This window comes from Prionailurus bengalensis, chromosome E1 (genome assembly GCF_016509475.1).
Source record: "Prionailurus bengalensis isolate Pbe53 chromosome E1, Fcat_Pben_1.1_paternal_pri, whole genome shotgun sequence".
NCBI classification, from domain to species: Eukaryota; Metazoa; Chordata; class Mammalia; order Carnivora; family Felidae; genus Prionailurus; species Prionailurus bengalensis.
In genome coordinates, this window is record NC_057347.1 from 41,441,647 (window position 1) to 41,463,698 (window position 22,052).

General features: G+C 49.6%; 1 protein-coding gene, 1 long non-coding RNA gene and 1 other non-coding gene across 5 annotated transcripts; 1 reads left to right on the forward strand and 2 right to left on the reverse strand.

The window, feature by feature from the left end:
- Positions 1-784: 784 nt before the first annotated feature.
- On the reverse strand, positions 785-6,228 carry LOC122485650. Of its 3 annotated transcripts, none has more exons than XR_006297910.1 (3): positions 5,801-6,228; positions 4,446-5,205; positions 785-1,511 (listed from the first exon to the last, which is right to left on the reverse strand). It is a non-coding gene; the product is annotated as an uncharacterized LOC122485650 (long non-coding RNA). The 3 variants fall into 3 exon arrangements; XR_006297909.1 differs by lacking the exons at positions 4,446-5,205; positions 5,801-6,228 and adding exons at positions 2,009-2,196; positions 2,305-2,661; XR_006297908.1 differs by lacking the exon at positions 5,801-6,228 and having other exon boundaries at positions 4,446-5,737.
- LOC122486260 lies at positions 5,555-5,745 on the reverse strand. The gene has a single exon (XR_006298108.1). It is a non-coding gene; the product is annotated as a U2 spliceosomal RNA (small nuclear RNA).
- A 10,604-nt stretch (positions 6,229-16,832) lies between the features above and the next one.
- On the forward strand, positions 16,833-18,814 carry ARL4D (ADP ribosylation factor like GTPase 4D). Its single transcript, XM_043584617.1, has 2 exons — positions 16,833-16,936; positions 17,519-18,814. The coding sequence occupies exon 2, from the start codon at positions 17,613-17,615 to the stop codon at positions 18,216-18,218; it is 606 nt and encodes a 201-aa protein (XP_043440552.1). The 5' UTR covers positions 16,833-16,936; positions 17,519-17,612; the 3' UTR covers positions 18,219-18,814.
- Positions 18,815-22,052: the final 3,238 nt, after the last annotated feature.

Below are 22,052 nucleotides of genomic sequence, written 5' to 3' on the forward strand. Positions count from 1 at the left end.
GGGTGGGGGGGGTGGGGGGGAAAGCAAGCAAGCAAGCAAGCAAGCAAGCAAGCAAGCAAGCAAGAGAAAAGTTATTCTTGTGTGTCCAGCCCAGGAGGAGACTAAGCGTTGCTGAGCCTGACACACAGGTAGGTGTGCGGGGGCGGACAGGACGGAAGCCGTCTAAACCCAGTCTGCCTAGTGTGACCTAGCCTGGACCTTGTCCTCCTCGCTTCACCCTCCGCCTTCAAGAAACCATTTGCCCATTGTCCTGTAAACTAAGAGATGATGAGATGAGAAATCATTAGACAGAATTATTAGGAATAACGACACGTGGGGTGCCTGGGTGGCTCAGTCGGTTAAGCGCCCCACTTTGGCTTTGGTCCTGATCTTCAAGGTCGGTGAGTTGGATGGAGCCCCTCATCCGGCTCTGTGCCAACAGCACGGAACCTGCTTCGGATCCTCGGTCTCCCTCTCTCTCCGCCCGCCCCCCCCCCCCCATCGAACGTGCGCTCATGCGCGCCCTCGCCCTCTCTCTCTCTCAATAAACAAAGAAACAAACATTTTTTTAAAAAGAGGGAATAACAAGACATGTTTGGTACGTAGTATATCTGTGAGAACCAAGCACAGGGAAACACCTCAGGCCATTCACTTCTCTGTAGCTCCTCATCTGGAAAGCGAGAGTACTAACAGCAGGCATATAATCGTAATCTTCCCTCCTCCACTCAGGGCCCCTGTTCTCCCTTACCTGTTTTTTGTTTGTTTGTTTGTTGTTTGTTTTTGTTCTTTATTCCATAGTCCACAGTTATATTTCCAGTGCTTAGGACAGTACCTGGCATATACTGGACACTTCGTATATTTGGTCGAATAAATGAATGAATAATTATATAATGTGATCTCTACATATGGAAGGTGATCAGCAGACCTCCTGGCTTGTGGTAATTATGACCCTCACTGCGTTCTACCAACTTCCTGCTCGCTTCCACGTTTATCTGGTCATCTTGTGCGTGCGTGCGTGCTCGCTTATTTATTTATTTATTTATTTATTTATTTATTTATTTATTTACAGTAGGCTCCATGCCCAACATGGGGTCTGAACTCACGACCCTGAGATCATCGACAGTCCCATGCTCTTCTGACGGAGCCAGCCAGGCGCCCCACCGGGCTCCCTCCCGGAACCTCACGGGCATCTTGATCTGTGCAGTGAGGTGCCTGGGATGGCAGACATGCATGTTCTGTCATCGCAAAGGAGTATTTCCCATTGCAAATTAATGGTTTCTCATTCCAGTTCACGCACCGGCTTCTTGTGAGTTTGGTCAAGTTACTGAGTGTCTCTATTCTTTGCCCGTCGTCCTTTAAATGGTTCATCATTTTGCATTTCCACCTCGAGCACAGAGCACACTTCTTCGTATCCGTCCTAGTACAGGAATTGGGAGTATAAGTCTGACGTTACTTTTTCTGGATGGCTACCCAGCCGTCCCGGCATCCTATACGGAATAATAGTCCACGGACCGTCAGGTTCAGACGCCACCCTGATCATGTAAAAAAAAAAAAAAAAAAAAGTCCTCATACGTATTTAGATATATTTCCGGATTTTTCTTCTCTCTCTCTCGTTTTAAAAAGATTTTAGTTTTAAGTAATCGCTACACCCAACGTGGGGCTCGAACTCACAACAACTCCAAGATCAGGAATCACATGCTCTACCCACTGGCCCGCCAGGCACCCCTGGATTTTTCTATTAAAAATTCTTCTGATAACCTGTTTTTAACATTTTTGATGCAGGCGCGCCCGGACGGCTCAGCTGGTTAAGCAACCATCGGCTCCTGATTTCGGCTCAGGTCACCATCTCACAGTTTGTGAGTTCGAGCCCCTCAATGGGCAGTGCGGAGACTACTTGGGATTCTCTCTCCCTCTCTCTCCCTCTCTCTCTCTCTCTCACACACACACACACACACACACACACACACACACACAAATAAGTAAATAAACTTAAAAAAAAATACAAAAGACCCGAGGTGGGACATTTTACCGCAGTCTCGCTGCTCAAAGCGAGGTCTCCAGATCAGCAGCATTAGGGTCCCGTGAGCATGCTGGAAACGCAGGACCACGGGTTTCTTAACAAGACTCTCCTGGCGTGTGTGTTTGTGTGCGTGCGTGTGCGTGTGCGTACGGGACCGTTTGAGACGGCATCAAGTGCTCGGCGACGGCACTTGATGACTGAGGGAGAGAGACCGGCAGAAGCAGCAGATATATTCCTCAGGATCTCCACTCTCACTACCGATACATGCAAACCAATTCCTCTCTCCACCCTTCTCTCACCCTGACCTTCTGAGTCCCTGAGGAGAGTCTGCAAACGGTTTCTAGAACCTTCTGGTGCCGAGACAGAGAAAAGGAGCCCATGACACACGAGCGAGCTTTTTGGTGTTTCTTTTGCAATTGTAAGTGACCGGAAGGCTCCAGGAACTGCAGATGGGATAATAAAAAAGCACAGAAGATACTGAAGGTCATTAATTAGATTCACTTGCATGTTCCTTGAGAGACAGGAGCCAAGAGGTGTGGGACTGTTCACGCTGCGTTTCTTTGACGGGGCCGGGCGGTGTTACCCCAAGCCAGCCTGAAAACCCTGGATAGTTACACGTGATCAAGGCAGTGGCAAGGGCCAGCAGAGTATCTGCCCCCCCCCCCCCCAACCTCCCGCCCCGACTGCGTTCGGGATCCCGGGGCTAGAAAGAATATCAGGGTTTGTGTGCTGGACAGCAAGTGTCATGCCCAGCTAGACTGGATCCATAAAACTAGTTAGACTCCCCCAAGAACCGGGCTTCAAAACTTGCCTGCCATCCTTGGGCACCCACCTTGGGCACCCACCGTGGGCCGGGTCGGCAAATCCCCACATTGTCCTTTTGGTCTTCCAACAATCCCAAAGAGAAGGTGTTACTTATCGTATTTTACATCCAAAGAGATCCAGGCTGCCGAGGCCCCACCTCCCAACATCCTCAGCTGTCTTGCTCTGTTTCCTCCCACAGAATTAAGGGGACCCTTCCTCTTGGCTGGTTGGTTTTGCGTCTTTGCGACTGACGGGTCCTCTCGTTCCCATCCACTTTCTGAGGAAAGTGGATCAATCAGCGTTCACGATCCCCACTTAACAGATGAGAAAAGCACACTTTCAGAAAGAGATTTCAAGCTAACCGGACTTGGGAGACAGACTCAGATGTGTGGGGGGCGGATTCAAGGAGCTGGACACCTGGCTGCTGAGGGCAGAACGTTGGGTGCCTGGCCAGGGGTTTAAGATCCAAAGTGGGTTGCCAGGCAGCCGGCTCCTTTACCTGCACTGCACCGCCTCTAGGGCTGAGTCATCATCTCAGCCGATGAACCGATTTTCTTTTTCTCTTTGGGGGCAGCAGGGGGAAGCAGGGAGCCGCTAAGGGACGGACCCCCCCCCCCACACACACCCCTCCACCCCGCCGCCCCCTGTGCGTCAGGACCTCCCAGCACCTTGGGAGTCATCCATCCTGTGCTTAACTTAGGTGTCAAGAAAACCAAGGTCCTGAGACCGGAAGGTTCAAGGCCATCCAGGTGTCAGACACAAGAGGGTGTGTAAGCCCAGGCTTCCTGTTGAGACCCCCTCAGAGGGTAACACTCCATGATGGAGACCGATTTCATCCATCCCTTGTACTTTGACAAGTACAATTTCTTTCTTTCTTTCTTTCTTTCTTTCTTTCTTTCTTTCTTTCTTTCTTTCTCTCTCTCAAGTTTATTTATTTTGAGAGGGAGGGAGGGAGGGAGAGAGAGAGAGAGAGAGAGAGAGAGAGAAAGTGTGGGGGGGGGAAGCGGGGGGGGGGGGAGAGAATCCCAAGCAGACTCCGTGCTGTCAGCACAGAGCCCCACGCCAGGGCTCGATCCCACAAACCGTGAGATACTGACCTGAGCTGCACTCAAGAGCCCGGCACTTAAACAACTGAACCACCCAGGCGCCCCTGCAAGTCCAAGGTTTTGATAAGTCTAAGATCACAAAACAGAACTGGGTAAAAATTTCCACAACTAATGGAAAAACTGGACTCAAGTAGAATAAATATTAATTACATGAGACTGAATGAGTTGAGGAGGAGGATCATTGTTATGACTTCATTGCTTGTTCTTTAATGTTTTGTGTTTCCAGATTTTTTTTGAAACCTTTTTTATCTTTTCTCTTAAGCTATCGACAATTTGGCAAATTATACCTTTGTAAACAAAGATGAAACATTTACTTTTTCTCCCTACATGATCCCTCCAGAATTCGGAAAGTTTTCAGCATTCTTCTTTCTTTTCTTTTCTAATTTTTAAAATATTTACTTATTTGTTTGAGAGAGAGAGAGAGAGAGAGAGAGAGAGAGAACGTGAGTCGGGGAGGGGCAGAGAAAGAGGAGAATGAGAAACCCAGGCAGGCTCCACGCTGTCAGCCCAGAGCCCGAGGTGGGGCTCAAACTCACCAACCGAGGGTTCATGACCTAGCCGAGACCACGAGTTGGATGCTTAACTGACTGAGCCACCCAGGCCCCCCTAGATTCATTCAGTTGTTCTAATCATGAGTCCTCTTGAGCGCTGGCAGAGATTTTAATCCCGATCTGCCCTCAAACATAAAAAGTCCTGGTGATGACAGGTGGAGGGAAACTGCAGGAACCACGCGTTTAAGGAAGAAACCCTGGAAACGTCCGCCAACACAAAGGCATTTAAGGAAGAGTGTACAGTGTGCGTGCTCAACAAATGTACTTAATTAACATGGATGGAAAACCCGGGAGACACAAGTGAGCAGGAACTCTCCGTTTCCACTTTGGTCACGAGCCACAGCCACTTGTAAATGTAAGGCCTTTCCCTAGTTGTGGCAGCGGACTGTCAAGAAGCCTGAAGGGAGGCGTCTCCATGACAAGACAAAAAGGTGTTTTATATCAGGGGTTGGCAGACTACAGCCCGCACCCACATTTGGCCCGGTCCACTCTTGGAAGGTGTGCGTCAACAACGGACACTTTTAAGGGGTTGTAAAAGAAAGAGATGTCACAGACCTTCCGGGGCCGTGAAGCCTCGGCTTTTCACTACGTGGCGACGTCCGTCTCGTACCACGAACGATGATGAGGTTAGGAAAACGTCTTACCGGGGCAGAAGGTAAAAAGAAGCGCGGTTCAGGAGATACGCCACGCGGGGGTATGGGCTTCCCGCGATGGATCTCGTAGCAGCCCTCCATCGAAGAAAGAACTACCGTTTAAAGACGTCAACTGTTAAGTGTCCACACGCCCCACACAGAAACACGAAAAACAAAGCGTAGCAGAGATAGGTCCACGCGGAAGACTTGTCACGGGAGTGAGCACGCCTCTCCCATACTGCGTGGAACCAAGAACCAACGACCAAGAATCCATGCGCGTTTTCTCCCAAGCTACTTCCCAGCAGTAGCAGGAAAGTTCCCGCAGAGCGTAAAACATCCCAGCCTGCAGAAAGAAAACTCAAAGCCTTACGGGAAAGAACACAACGCAAGCAAGTACTTACACGAGTAACACGAAAAGGACACGAAAACTGATTTTAGGCACCACGCATGTTGTCCCCCGAGCGGGGGTGCACCGTTCCTGGAAGTACTGCAATACCAGGTCGATGCGTGGAGTGGACGGAGCAAGCTCCTATTCCATCTCCCAGCTCCAAAAATCCATTTAATATATTGTCCTCGGATAGAGGACGTATCAGATATTAAACTGATAAGAACAGATACTACACTTGATCTTAGCCAAAAGGCCGAGAAGCGATGCCGGTCGTGCCCGCCTCCCCGCCACCGCCCTGCCGCCATCCACATTGCACTCACGGTGAGCCAGGTCACCCTCCTTCCAGGTCTCACTTCCCTCGCTTCTCGGACTTTGGTATGGGAGCCACACTAGGCAGTAGGCTCTTGTGCAGGTTTTTAAATCCTCTACCTTTTAAAAGAGAAACTGTGTTTCTGTCGACGCTTCGTCGCTCTCACCCAACGCCGTTCCTAATTTGAATTCCCCGCCTTTTCCCGCCCGCGGAGGCGTGGCTAAAGCAGGCCCCCTGGACCCCGGGATCGCTTCCGCGCGCCGAGAGTCGAAGCCGCGCCGGGCGGTCGGTCTCCGCTTTTGTACATAACGGAGACTAAAGACGGGACCAAAGAGGATCGGGGGTGCCGTCAAGAGGGGCCTGTGGAAGGGACCTCTTGGCGGAGGGTCTTCTTGAGGCAAGGCAAAGGCGCAGACCCTCTCCCTAGAAACTCCGAGACCTTACCGTATTAAATTGGTCGCACGCCGGCGCAAAGACGACCTTGGTATCTGTCGGTCGAGCAGCTCCTTCTGAGTCAGGGGAGCGGCAGGTCTGCGGGAGGGGCTTCCCGGAGCCGGTGGTAGCCTCCCTGCAAGGCGGAAGGCAGGTGGTAGAAAGTGGAGGGCAGGGAGGAGGCCTGCCACATCTCGGGAGGCGGGGCTGGGCCGCTGGAGGGATTCCCCCTCGCCCCCCTCCCTCCCAGCTCTAGCCCTTGCGTCTATTCCTGCTTCTTTCTGTGAATGAATCCTATCAATAGCTTTTTTAGTCCCTAGCTACTCGACGGTGCTCAGCACACATGTGGCACCAGAGAAATATTTGTTGAAAAAAAGAAATTTCGGGCGCCTGGGTGGCTCGGTGGGTTAAGGGTCCGACTCTTGACTTTGGCTCAGGTCGTGACCTCACGATTTGTGAGATGGCGCCCTGCATCGGGTTCTTCGCTGACAGCACAGAGCCTGCTTGGGATTCTCTCTCTCTCTCTCTCTCTCTCTCTCTCTCTCTCTCTCTCTCCCTCCCTCCCTCTCTCTCTCAAAATAAATAAATAAACTTAAATAAAAACTAAGAAAAAAAAGAAATTTGGTGAATGAATGAATGAAGTGCACATGAAACGATACATAATGGGCTTCGTTTGCACCTGACCTGACGACATAGGACTCTTTGCGCCTCCTACTCCCAGATCTGTGTTCAGATATGCGTGTATCAGACCATCCTTTTTTTTTTTTTTAATTTTTTTTAACGTTTATTTATTTTTGAGAGACAGAGAATGAACAGGGGACGGGCAGAGGGAGACGGGGAGACGGAGACACAGAATCTGAAGCAGGCTCCTGACTGTGAGAGTCAGCACAGAGCCCGAGGCGGGGCTTGAACCCGGGAACCGCGAGTTCAGGACCTGAGCCCAAGTTGGACACTCAAGCGACGGAGCCATCCGGGGGCCCCTGTATCAGACAGACCATCTTATACTCGCTCATTGGGTTTTGCTGAGAGGGGGGTTGCTATCGTCTGAACGCCCCAAGCAATTGTTCATCTCTCTTTGGCTTTCCTGTTCTGCCTGGTATTCTGGCCATCCGGGCAAGTGTCTCAGTCCCCGACTGCAGCTGGATGCACCCCCCAGGGCAGGAGCGGGGTCTGTCCGGTCTCTGCTTCCAGCACCTGCCCAGGTGTGTCACATCACGTTACAGGAGACTAAGGACAAATCAGTTAACAATGAATATTGGTGCAATCCCTATCAGAATAACACCAGCAGTCTTCAATAGAGCTAGAAGAAACAATCCCAAAGTTTGTATGGAACCAGAAAAGACCCCAAATAGCCAATGCAATCTTGAAAAAGAAAACTGAAGCTGAGGCATCACACTCCCAGACTTCAAGATGTATTGCAAAGCTGTAATCATCTGGACAGTGTGGTACTCTTGCAAAAACAGACACTGAGATCAATGGCACGGAATAGAGAACCCAGAAATGGATCCACAAACATATGGCCAACTGATCTTTGACAAAGCAGGAAAGAGTATCCAATGGAATAAAGACAGTCTCTTCAGCAGACAGTGCTGGGAAAACTGGACAGCAACATGCAGAAAAAATGGACTTGGACCACTTTCTTATACCACACACAAAAATAAACTCGAAATGGATGAAACACCTTAATGTCAGATAGAAAACCATCAGAATCTTAGAGGAGGAAAACGCAAAAACCTCTTTGACTTCGGCTGTAGCACTTCTTACGCAACAGGTCTCCGGAGGCAAGGGAAACAAAAGCAAAATGAACTACTGGGACCTTCTGTACTGCAAAGGAAACAATCAGCAAAACTGAAAGCAACTGATTGAATGGGAGAAGATATGTCCAAATGACATATGAGATAAAGGGTTAGTCTCCAAAATCTATAAAGAACTTATCAAACTCCACACCCAAAAACAAATAATCCAGTGAAGATACGGGCAAAAGACATGAACAGACACTTCTCCAAAGAAGACATCCAGATGGCCAATCGACACGTGAAAAAATGCTCAGCAACATTCATCGTCAGGGAAATACAAATCAAAACCACCGTGAGTTACCACCTCACACCTGTCAGAATGGCTAACGTTAATAACTCAGACGACGATAGATGTCGGCGAGGATGTGGAGAAAGAGGATCTCTTTCGCACTGCTACTGGGAATGCAAACTGGTGCAGCCACTCTGGAAAACAGAATGGAGTTTCCTCAAAATATTAACGCTAGAAATACCCTATGACCCAACAGTTGCACTACTAGGTATTTACCCAAGGGATGCAGGTGTGTTGTTTCGAAGGGGCACATGCACCCCAATGTTTATAGCAACGCGATCGACAACAGCCACAGTATGGAAAGAGCCTAAATGTCCATCAATGGATGATGGATAAAGAAGATGTGGTGTGTATATATATATATATATATATATATATATATATATATATGACATATATATGTATATGTACATGTATACATATATATGTGTATATACATATATATATATACAATAGAGTATTACTCGGCAATTAAAAAGAATGAAATCTTGTCATTTGCAAGTATGTGGATAGAACTAGAGGGTATTATGCTAAGCAAAATTAGTCTGTCAAGGAAAGACAAATATCGTATGACTTCACTCATATGAGGACTTTAAGATACAAGCCACATGAGCATAAGGGAAGGGAAGCAAAAATAATATAAAAACAGGGTGGGGGACAAAGCATAAGAGACTCATAAATATGGAGAACAAACAGAGGGTTACTGGAGGTGTTGTGTGGGGGGGATGGGCTAAAGTGTAAGGGGCATTAAGGAATCTACTCGTGAAATCATTTTGCAGTATATGCTACTAACTTGGATGTAAGTTAAACAATGAATAAATGAAATTAAAATAAAATTAATTTAATTGAAAATAAAATAAAATAAATATATGCAACCCAGACCACAGAAAAAGTATTTTTTTTTCTAAAATATAAAGAGCTCCTGCAAATAATTATAACAGACAAACCATATAGTGAAAAAAAAAAAAGGGCAAAGGCCAGGCACAGACAATTCACAGAAAACAAAAAGTGGGTTTTTTTTTCTTTTTTTCTGTTTAGTTTATTTATTTTGAGAGAGAGAGACAGAGCACTTGTGTACAAGTGGGGGCGGGGGGCAGAAAGAAAAGGAGAAGAAGAGAATCCTAAGCAGGCTCCGTACTGTCAGTGTGGAGCCTGATGTGGGGGTCTAACTCAGAAACTGTGAGATCATGACCTGAGCCAAAATCAAGAGTTGGACGCTTACTCAACTGAGCCACCCAGATACCTCCAAAAAGTGGTTCTTAAGCTGACATAAAAAATTAAATAAAAACTACAGCAAGATATATTTTTTTCCGTCCCTTGCCCTTCCTGTCCTGCCATTCCCTTATCCTCTCAGCTGGGCTTGCTGCAAACCCTACTGGCTACCCTGACCAGGAAAGTCTGGCCAACCTCCAGGTGCAGGAGGCCAATATGAGCCTTGGGTCAAGGAGTTCCAATTCAGAAGCCAAGAAACTTGTTCATGGGGCTCAGCTTACCCTGTGACTTTTTGTGTGAGTCAGGTGCTGTTTATGACACATTCCTGGTTACAATCTTACTTAATCTTAAAAAAACACATTTTTTAAAAAAGGTAAACTTGGGGCGCCTGGGTGGCTCAGTCGGTTGGGCGGCCGACTTTGGCTCAGGTCATGATCTCGCGGTCCGTGAGTTCAAGCCCCGCGTCGGGCACTGTGCTGACAGCTCAGAGCCTGGAGCCTGTTTCGGATTCTGTGTCTCCCTCTCTCTGACCCTCCCCCGTTCATGCTCTGTCTCTTCTCTGTCTCAAAAATAAATAAACATTAAAAAAATTTTTTTTAAAAAGGTAAACTTTACCCCCAAGATAGGGCTTGAACTCACAACTCTGAGATCAAGAGTCACGTGCTCTACTGAGTGGGCCAACCAGGAACCCCTCATTTAATCTTTACCATACTCTTGGGCAGTGTTATCATTCCCATGTCTCAGAGAAGAAATCCAGCTCACAGAAGCTACCTGACTTATCCTGGATACTTCCAAAGGTCTTCCAAGTCCAAAGTTCTTCCCACTAGGCCAGGCAGCCAGCTGTCAGACACAACCCTTAGCTCATTTATTCCTTTATCTAACAATAATTTGCTGAGTGCCTATGATGTGCTAGGCCCATTAGAGTCTTGGGATTATAGCAGATCTCTGTTGTAGTTTTGCAGAACATTTAAAACACTCCTCATCAGGGAAAATATACAGCCTTTACGGTAACTCTCTTAGACCCGTGCTACTCAAAGTGTGGTCTGTGAGCAACAGTATCTGCACCACCTGGGAGCTGGTTAGAAATCAGAATGTTGGGTACAACATCAGACCTACTTACTGTCTTAGTTTGCTATGGCTGCCATGACAAAGTTCCATAATCAGGTGCTTACATAACAGAAGTGTCTTTTCTCACAGTTGAGGAGGCTAGAAGTCCCAGTTCAGCATCCAGCCTGGTAGGGCTCTGGTTAGGGCCCTCTTGCCTCAGAGATGGCCACCTTCTCTACATGGTAAAGACACAACATGCTCTGGTGCCTCTTATAAGGGAACTAATCCCATCACAAAGGCCCCATTCTCATGACCGTATCTAATCTAATTACCACCCCCAAAGGCCTCAGTTCAAAATACCACCACACTGGGAGGTAGGGCTTCAATATATAAACAGAGTGGGGTACAATTCAGTCTATAGCACCTACTGAAACAGAATCTGCATGAACTGGAGATTCATATGTACATGAAATACTGAAAAGTGATGCTCTAAGTCACATAACTTTGGAAAAGAAATGGCAGTCAATGACCAATTTGTACGTGTCACTTTGTGTGTTATCCGAGGAAGATATTTCGTATCCAACTGGCTTCCTGGGTCAATTTCTTTGTTGTTATTGGTTGAGATAAACTAATTTAATATCATTATCATACTAGCTGCCAAGTATTGAGGTCTTTGTATGAGTGCTTTGGTGAATGCTTCACACATTTAACCTTATTTACTTCTCATAACAACGATGCGAGTTAAGTATTAGCTCATTTGGCAGATGAAGAGGTTAAGGTTGGAAAGATAAATAATTTGCCCAAGGACTCACCGGAAAATGTTAAAGTCAGGGTTGGAACTCATCTTCCAAGCCAGTGGTCCTCATAGTGTGGCCCCCAGACCAGTACCATCAATATTACCTGAGAACTTGCTATAAATGAACATTTTTTAAAATGCATGTTTTAAAACATTTTTTTAACATTTATTTTATTTGAGAGAGAGAGCATGCAAGGGTGAGTGGGGGAGGGGCAGAGAGAGGGAGACAGAGGATCTGAAGCAGGCTCCATGCTGGGAGCACAGAGGCTGACTTGGGGCTCGAACTCATGAACCATGAGATCATGACCGGAACCGAAGTCGAGTCGACTGCTTAACTGAATGAACCACCCAGGTGCCCCTAAATGCACGTTGTTAAAAAAAAAAAGTAGTCTCCATGCCCAACACGAGACTTGAACTCACAACCCCGGGATTAAGAGTCGGATGCTCTATTGACTGAGCCAGCCAGGTGCTCCTAAATGTACATTTTGGGGCCTGTGAGCCTGACACCGATCGAATCAGAAATTCTGGAGGTGGGACTTAGCAATCTGTGTTTTATTAAGTCCTCTAGATGATTCTGATATACTCTTAAACTTGAGAACCACTTTTTGAAGCCACACTCCCTCTCAGTGTATGCAAGACAACATGGAGGGCTTGGCAGAGAAACCTCCCATCAGATGAGAAAGACCGAATCAAACATATGAGGTCACCGGGGATTGGCCCCTGTTGTGAATGCTCCAAGCAGCCCACCTGGCTTGGATAACTGAGCTGTCGCCCTGTTCCCTCTGGAGCATGGACCCGGCTTTCTCCCTTTGCTCCTCTTCTCTGCCTTTCTAAGTTTGGTTGTTCCTTGTTTCCAGGATATTATCACTCTCCTGGGGCTCCCGCTCCTGTTTCTTGCTGACCACCCAAAGCCCCTCCCCCAGCCAAGGCCTCCCCTGAGTGCCAGACTCCTGTGCAAATGGACACTGCACATCCACCCCACGTGGATCTGTCCCCACAGACACTGAAAAATGGCTACAACTTCATAAGTTCCCCAGCCTTCCTCCTGCCTCAGCCTTCTCTGCACCTGTCATTAGGGCCTCAGTCACAGTATGGCAAATGTAATTGAAATTAGATTTCCTGCTCAAATAATGTTCATTTACATCTGGTCCACCTCTACAGAAAAACTTGAAGAGGGTGGGTTTTTCATTCCCAACCTCGAACTGTAAGAAAGGCCCTATCTCGAAGGAAGACTTCAGAAGGAGTTAGAGGAACCTGTGTATTTAACCCCCCCACTCCTCCACTTTTCTTTAGGGATCAGGCAGTGACAAGCATATCCACCAGGGGGCAGCATCTACTGCTTTCTAACCCTGAGACTGGGCCCTGGGACTGGGACTGGGTTTGGGGAGTCTTGAATCTGAAAGCGCAGCCTGTAGGGGAGAAGGGTGGCTATGGGGCCCTTAAACACACATTTTCCCCCCCACATTCATTCTAAGAGGTAGGGTGTGTTTTCTCCCTTTTGTTCTTGAGGAAACAAAGCTGGGATTTGAAAAATGGATCTTTGTGGGGTGACTGGCTGGCTCAGTGGGTAGAGCACGCCACTCTTGATCTCAGGGTTGTGAATTCCAGTACCACGCTGAGAGTAGAGTTGATTTAAAGAAAAAGAAACAAAACAATGAAATATGCATCTTTGTGATTCCCAAGCTGCCAGCTGCTTCTTGGGCATCCGTCTTCTTCACTCCTGCAGACTCCTTTCCTCCCTTCATTTGTGCCCTGAGACAGGTTAGGGTGCTGTGGGGAAAAGGATGTCTTCAGCCATTTCCTCAATGAGCTCCTTCAGCCCCTATCATCTGCTCTTCCTGAGTATGGGTTATCGGTGGGGTAGGGACCTGGAGTCACCATACCCCCTTGTTACATGCTGAGGAAACCTAGGCTCCTGATGGGGGGTAAGACTTTTCTAAGCCAGTCTACTACTGAGGGACAGGACTCCCCATGACTCTCAGCCCAGGGTTTCAGCATGCCAGGCTGAGGGGGTCTTCTCTTTCCAGTGTCATCTGCACCCCTGGCCTCTGTTTTTCCTCCTCTCAGAAGACCCTCATCCTCAATTAGGACCTGAGAGTTCGACACCACCCAGACTTTGCCCAGAAATGCAGGGTTTTATGGGCATTCCTGGCTAACCCACTATCAACAGAACCCCCAAGGGCTCAGGAACCCCAGACCAGGAAACTCCCAGGCTAAGGGTGGATGCTCGGTTCCCATACTCAGGGACACCCTTCAGTACATCAATCATTCTGTCACGCATTCATGAATTCCCACAAGGTTTCCTGACTGCCTCTTGTGTGCCAGGCACAGTGCTGGGCACCTGAGAGCTATAGATGACAAGAACCAGCTCCTGGGCTCAAGGCTGAGTCTGGTGTGGAGACAGCTCTGAGGAAGAACAATGACATACCCGCTGGAATTTCATCCAGGAAGGGGAGCAGGGGAGGGGCAGAGAGAGGTAGACATAATCTGAAGCAGGCTCCAGGTTCTGAGCTGTCAGCACAGAGCCCGACATGGGGCTTGAACTCGTGAATTATGAGATCATGACCTGAGCTGAAGTGGGACGCTTAGCTGACAGCCACCCAGGCACCCCTGCAATTATATGCTTATTCATTGCCTGTCTCTCCTCACTCCCCACTATAATGTACATTCCATGCAGGCAGGTCCTTATCCTGGGCTGTATGCTCTGAATCTAACAGGCCCTCCATATATGATTGTTCAATGGACGAATGTTCAAATGTTCTCTGTAGTGAATACCCCAATACAGTAGGTCTTGGGCTGTGATCTTGTGGAGAGAAAGGGCTGCAGAGGTGAGACTGCCAGGAAGGAAGATGGTCATTAATGGAAGAAGGCTTCCAGGGTGGAGGGGGGTGAGGGGAGGGAACTGGAGCTCCTATTTAAAGGGGACAAATTGGGGTAAGCCAATGGCTCAGTGCTGCCCTGACAAGCTGGGCCCCTTCCTTCACCTCTCCTTGCCCCACCTCCTCCTTCCCATTTGTTCATCAACACCTCTGGCAAACAAGAAAGATGAAGGTGGGCTGGGATTGCCAGCTTCATTGCTTTTATGAGATAATCAGGTGACAATTTCCATGGTGGCTGTGAGGCCCAGGAGATACAGGAGAAACGTTCAAGAAGTTTCAAAGGTTGCAGAAGAAACATACGGTGATCTGTGTGTTTTTTGCTTCTGTATGTTTTCAGTTTCACAGCCATTGCAACATTTGCTCAGAGCCAAGTTTGGCCAATTTCTAGCAGGGTGACCTTGGACAAATGACCTAACCTTTCAGTGTTTCTGTTTCTTCTTTTTGGAGTAACCATACTTACTTCTTGGGTTGAGTTGTGTATTAAAAAAGGAAAAGTATGGGGCACCTGGCTGGCTCAGCTGGCGGAACACGGGGCTCTTGATCTCAGGGTCGTGAGTTCAGGCCCCAGGTTGGGTGTAGAGCCTACTTAAAAAAAAATAAAATGAAAACTTTAAGAAAATTGAAAAGGAAAAGTATGCAGAATTCTCAGACCAGAGCCTGGCATGCAGTGGCCACTCAACACGGTACTGGTTTCCAACTTCGTGGACTGCTCTGTCTTCCCCTTTCCTAACAGAGGCCACCTCTGTGTTTTAGCTCCAGGGGCAATCTGCCACGCACTAACATGGAGCGTGACGCTAATTTCCTAAGGTCTTGATGTTTTCAGGGATTCAGGGAGGCTCCCTGCATTGCCGGGACATCAGGTGGCCGGGTCTGTAGGAGGGAGGGGAAGAAGGAGGTCACAAGGCAGTCTGGTGCTAAACAGATGGGAGGTTAGCAGGCAGGAAAGGGCTAGGTCCTCCTGTCTAGCTGTGACTTCCCCTACTCCTTTTCTTTCTTTCTTTCTTTCTTTCTTTCTTTCTTTCTTTCTTTCTTTCTCTTTCTTTCTTCCTTTTTAAACATTTTTAAACGTTTATTTATTTTGAGGGAGAGAGTGTGCGAGCCTGAGAGAGTGCATGCAAGGGGAAGGGGCCTAGAGAGAGGGACACAGAATCCCAAGCAGGCTTCTCACTGTCAGTATAAAGCCCAACTCAGGGCTCGAATCCGCAAACCGTGAGATCATGACCAGGGCTGAAGTCAGACGCTTAACTGACTGAGCCACCCAGGTACCCCCTCCGCCATTCTTTTTCTGATCCCCCTAAAATATAACCTTTAAAATAGCTTAATATTGAATCACATAATAAATGTAAGAATCCAGCCTCCTGGCAAAAATGGAAATATTCAAGTCACAATCTTATTCTCCCTTGATCTTCCTCCCCTCCTTCAGTTGAACCTACCTCCCTGAGGGTCATCACTGATATCCTTTTGGTCACACTGTCCCCTGGTGACATCTCCTTTTAAGGGCTGCCCGGAGTGTATCAGGCTGAAATGGCTGGGGGGATGCCACTCAATCCTGTCCCTTCCTCACCAATCCCACACAGGACTCATTAACTTACAGAAACCTTTCCAAAAGCTTCCAGTTCACACTGTCTGTCCCTCCTCTGAAGTCCTACAAGGACATATCTCAGATTTACAAAGGTCCAGTGTTCCTTGCAGTGCCCAGTCTTGTTTTGTTTTGTTTGTTTGTTGTTGTTGTTGTTTTTTTCACTAGAGTGTGAGCCCTATGAGGCCAGACAATATTCCCATAGTCTCTCTGGCAGAGCACACAGTACGAATGAGGTCAATAAAGTCCTATGGAGTGAAGAATTCTCTCTTTAACTATTTGAACAAGGGGCCCCTTGGGGTATCTGCTTCTGGTCAGCACTCTAACCAGCACCTGAAGGATTTAAGCTGAGGATGCCTAACCTATAGCCTCCTTAATGAGAGAGAAGGGATAGCTATGCCATCAGGGGCCCAGAGCAGACTCAGTTCCTAGGTTAGCCACTTCCTGACTAGGTGACCTTAGACAAGTCACTGAACCCTTCTCAATTTTCTTTCCCCGTAGAATGCAGACAGCACCAGTCCCCACCTCACGGGCTGCTGTGAGGATAAATAGTGGTAATGGGTTTAGGCTTAAGCTGTCTTATGAGGTTCCAGGTTTACACAGGTTTGAACACTGACTTAGGAAAGATAAAGAAGTAAGATTCGTCAGCGTCTCCAGTAGACCCTGGTGGAGGGAGTGTACATGTGGAGTGTGGCTCTCTCTGTCTCTCTCTGGGGGAGGAGTATGCCGTGGTATAGAGTACTAAGCTCTTTGCCTCTCTTTCCTAGTTAAACGCTGCCACAGTTGTCTCTCCCATTTTCCATCCCGAGTTTACCTCCAAATATTAGAATATGGTTATCAAATAAAACGGTCACCAATTGACCAGACGTCCATCCATGTGTCGTCTGGGTTGCAGTGCACGTATCTCCCTGCCCCGCCCCTCCCCGCCCTTCCCCGCTGCCGCGGGACTGCTGATTGGCCCAGGCTGCGTGACGTCAAGGGGATTTTTAAGGACGAGTCCCAGGACCGCTCCGCAGTGGCGGCGGTGGCGGCGCGCAGGCGGCGGCCACCGGGGTGGTTCGCTTGGAGTCGGGTGGCTAGTCCGGAGAGACGCGGGGAGAGTGCCGCTGACGGAAGGTAAAGGGGCTGTTCTGGCGGTGCTGAAGTGGCCCTGGTGCGGGACCTGGGGAGCTGGAGTCAGCGATCCGAGCCAGGCGAAGTGTTACGGGACGGTGGGAAGGGGGTCGCGGTGTAAGGAGAGGCGTGTCAACTGCCTGGGGACGTGGAGGGCTGGTGGGAACGGGCCTTACTCTCTGTTCCCAGCGCCCGTACCCTAACTCTTAATTTGGGAGCTCTGCCCGACCTGCCCATTCCTGCGAAGATTCTCGCCTGGGGAATAAGGGTCTCTGCGCCTGCTACCGCGCCACGAGAGCTCGGGGAAGAGGCTTGGGAAGCCAACCGTCGAGGTCTCACCCCCCCCCCCCCCGACCTGTGTCCAGGACCCGGGGGTTTCTCTAGGTCTCATCGCCCCTGAGAGAGGGGAGCACCTCTGTTACACTTGTAGCTGCTTATGCTTAAAAAACAAAACAGAACAAAACAAAACATGGAATTTTAAAAAGGAAGGATGGACGGCAGATTTAGGAAAGGACCTAGAAGTTGCAAATTTCGTGTTTATTGTTAAATGTCCCCCTTTTTCTCCCATGACCTTTCCTTGTTCAGAGAACCCAGCTGTGGTCTCCAGAGCCTGCAGATCGAAGCCACGTCCTTGCTTCTACCTTGTGCCCCAAGACCTGCACCTTAGCTGCAGCTCACCATGGGGAACCACTTGACAGAGATGGCGCCCACTGCCTCCTCTTTCTTGCCCCACTTCCAGGCCCTGCATGTCGTGGTCATTGGGTTGGACTCTGCTGGAAAGACCTCGCTCCTTTACCGCCTCAAGTTCAAGGAGTTTGTCCAGAGCGTCCCCACCAAAGGCTTCAACACAGAGAAGATCCGGGTGCCCCTGGGAGGGTCCCGCAGCATCACCTTCCAAGTGTGGGACGTTGGGGGGCAAGAGAAGCTGCGGCCCCTGTGGCGCTCCTACACACGTCGGACAGATGGGCTGGTGTTTGTGGTGGATGCCACCGAGGCTGAGCGCCTGGAGGAGGCCAAGGTGGAGCTGCACCGAATCAGCCGGGCTTCGGACAACCAGGGTGTGCCTGTGCTGGTGCTGGCCAACAAGCAGGATCAGCCTGGGGCACTGAGCGCAGCAGAGGTTGAGAAGAGGCTTGCCGTGCGAGAGCTTGCGGCAGCCACGCTCACCCACGTGCAAGGCTGCAGCGCTGTGGATGGGCTGGGCTTGCAGCCGGGCCTTGAACGCCTGTACGAGATGATCCTCAAGAGGAAGAAGGCAGCCCGGGTAGGCAAGAAGAGACGGTGACCCGAGGCTGTCCCCTCCTCAGCAGTAGGGGCCTCCACACTCGGACAGCCAGGCGGAGCCTGTGGCCCGTCACTCAGCTCTGGGGTGCGGGACCTGTCCACCTCAGTGAAGGACCAAGGAGCACATTGGGGGTCCTGTTTTGGTGAAGCACTGGGGAGGGGATGGGAGAGGGGAGGTCTCATGTCCTTCCCGCATCCTCACCTCCGGAGAAATGGGGGCTGCAGGACTGGGGAGGCTTAAATGTAAACTGTGACTCTACCTCGACCCCATTTCTTCTTTTTCTTCTCTGGCTTTTCGATTAGATATGTTTTGGGGCAAAAGAAGGTTGTTTGGAGAATGCATCTGGGATGAATGAGGGTTATCCCTCCCCTGACCACCCCCCCCCCCCAAACTGAGGTGTCTCTGCAGGCTGCTTTTCTAGGGATGCTAGTCACAATAGTCTTTATTTTTGTGTCCGTGTGAATGTGCCAAGAACCCCTCCACATTTGTAGATCCACAACTGTTTTTATAAGCTGTGTGTGTCCTCTGTATTATTATTAACTATTTTTTAGCATTTGCATATAAGTTATTAAAGACTGATGATGCTGTAGCTCTGACCTTGGTCTGGCATTTTCCTCTCTCCTTCCCTAGCCCCAGGAGTAGTCCTGGATTTCTATGTGGGTGGGAGGAATGGGGAGGGGAGCTTATCTTGAAGCTGAACTTGCAACACAAAAATTAGATTGTGTGTTTATGGGATGGCTGGTGGAAATTGTAGATGGAGTTGAAACGCCCTCCCACCTCCTAAGCTATTACCAGATTTCTGCAGTTTTGGGGGTACCCCTTCTTTCTCCTGCTTTCCTCCCCTTCCCTCCTCCCTGGCTCTTACTTGCCCCTCCTACCAGCTGGTCCTTGGGGACACTTCTAGGTCTATATAGGTAAATCCTCAAGGAGCCATTCTGTTCTCATCCTCCCCCACTCCCCAGCAAATCCCTCCCCTCCCCCCCCCCCCCCCATTCCCAGATCAGGCTGATCTGATTTTTTTTTTCCACCTTGGGGATCCTGTGAGAATGGAAAGTAATTCCTTCCTGGCTTTAAGCCATCTCTGTGTGCTCAGTCCTGCTGACTGCAACTCACCAGTGGCGGCAGTGGCAGCGGTTGGTGCTGGGGAGGCCTGGGCTGGATTGAGCCAGCCTGGCCCTGGTGACTAAGCCGTGAGTTGCCCAGCTCTGGGAATGGTAGCTGTTCCCGCCAGCAGGGCTGTAGTAGCAGTGGGTGTTTGTGCCTGGTGGGAATGTGGACTGCTAGACTCCCACCCCCCACCCCCCGGGGAGGAGGGGGAAGGTGTAGGCCACCAACAGCAGTGATAAGAATAAAATGCTAAGGTTTTAGAGGCCGAGGGCCTCTGCCCAGACTTTCAAATCCGTCCCCTCCACCAAACCCAGGGCCAGCTGAGTCTGAGATGATGAACAATCAGACCCTCTTCAGCCGGGGTGGAGTAGCGAATAAATATCAAGCACAATTCTTTCCAGTCCTCAGCCCCTCAGTTCCTCAGCCTTACCCTTTGTGCAAACATGGGATCCCCAGAGCGGGTTTGAGTCCCCACTCCAGAATCACATAAACAACCTAGGGAGGACGAGAAGGTGCTGGCAATCCTGTCCTGCGGGAAGACTTCCAAAGGAACTTGCTTCTTCCTAGCGAGGGCCAGCAGAAGCTGAGTTTTGCTGTGGAATCTGGGCCAGTTCAGATTTGTCTCCCCTTCACGGCTGGCAGGATGCGGGTGGGTATGCATCGATCCGGAAGGGTGCCCAAGTGTGCGTCAGTGCGGGGCCTGCTCAACAGAGCTGCTGGGCTGGTTCTGCCGGGCACACGTGCTACCTGGCCCCTCTCTGCACACACTTGTGACTCATCTCACTCAGTCCTCAGGGCAGAGTCCTCTCTTGCAGCCCAGGAACAGACTAGAGAGGACCTGGTTAGAGGGGCCTGTCTTGGTAGGAGATCTTCTCTCCCCAATCCACCCCAATAATGGTCTTTTGTCTCAAAAGGACATCTTTTCTCCATTTCTGGTCACCTAAGGGACTGAGGTCTCCAGATCTGGAAGAACCTACACATGCCTCCCCCCACCTCCCCCAGCAGAGGGGCCTCCATGGGGCCAACCCCTTGTTCTGGCTCCGCCAACCACCTGACCTCCCTAGCTGATGAGAACTGTCGTCTGCTCACCCAAGCTCCAGCCCCAGGCAAGGGCCATGGTCCACAGCAGACCTGCGGATGTCCCCCCTCTTCCCCACATCCCTCTGGCCTGACCCGCCGATGGGGGTGGAAGAAGAGGTATTAGCAGAGAGAGTGAGATGGAGAAGCCAGCTGCTTTGAAGCGATTGTGGGGAGAGGGGAGCACTGGAAGATTCTGGTTAGAAAGCTCCATTCTGGTTGGGTGGAAGGTCAGGAGTTTCGGAATCAGCCTCCTGTCTTGGTCCATCCTGCCCCAGGGATTCTGTACACTTTGAGATCTGGGCCACAGGGTTGGAATGGGGGTGGGATCAGGGTTGAGGGTAGGCTGTAGTTTCCTTGTCCTAGCTTCTTTAGCAAGTAGAATTTCTTTGAGGCTCTGAGATGGATGTTGAGGAGATGCTGAGGGTAGAGGGTCTCAGGGGGCCCGGAGTGGTGTTTGGGGGCTGGAGGGCTATGGGTGGAGTCGAAAGAAGCCAATGGGCCCAGAGTTTGGGCTGCCCTCCCCCCACCAGCCACCTCCTCTCCCCACACAAGCTGGATGGTAAAATTCAGCTGAGCACTTTGCCTGGTGCGTTGCCCATCCCCAAGCGAAGATAGCAGTGGTCCCTCATCTTCCCAAACCCTCTCCAGTCTTGCTATGCTGCATGTGCTCCAGGAAGAGAAAAAACAAAGAGGAAGGAAAGAAATCTCTAAGACCCAGAGGGGGCAGCAACTTGCCCAAGGACACACAGCTACTTGGTGGCACATCCAGATCCTTCTTCTCAGGCTGGTTCTTCGTCCTCCCAGGGCCAGACAGATAGGAGATAAGCAAAAGTCTAGCAACTTAGAACTCCGACCTCCCCTTCCCTCCCTTCTTCCCTCCCTCGGTCCCCTCCCTGATTAGTTTAAGGGCCTGCTTTCCGTTCCCCGTCCCTTTCCTGAGGAGTTTAGAAGCTTTATCTCTGAAGCCCAGCAGAACTCTGGCCTCAAATCTGGCCAGAAGTCCCCACCCTCCTTTCATGCTGACCGTGTATCACCCTAAGTCTTCCTGGAGATGGACATCTCCAGCAAGGATTGGGAGGCACAGATTCCACTGAAGCACCCGGGGTACACAGGACAGTGTGTTCTCCAACAGGAGAACACAGGCCTGCTTTGAATGGAGGCCAGTGGGAAGGGAGGGAGTGAAGGCAGTAAGGGAGACCCAGGCCAGCACTGGGCTGTAAAGGGTGGGTAGTCTGTAGCCGCACATCACTTACAAGGCCATCAGCTGGGGCATTTGTGGGTGGAAATCATGGGACCTCCTCCCCTGGCTAAACCAGAGGAGAGGATTTGTTCTTCCTTCCTTAAAAAAAAATTTTTTTTTAAATTTCTTACTGTTCTTCCCCTCCTCTGCCTGATTACAAAAATAATAGATCTTTTTGTGAAAGAAACTTAAGAAAACGAGGAACACCATAATCTAAATTTCAGAGTCAGCTGAATGTCAGGGACAGGTTTTTATACATAATCTTGCAGATATTTTTTTTCTCTACATATACAAAAGAGGTATGTATTTCTATACAACCACACGGGGAATTACAGAAGGCATATGTAGTACAGTTTCACTTTTCTCATTTATATCTTGGGCATCATTCAATGTTGGGACATACAGAT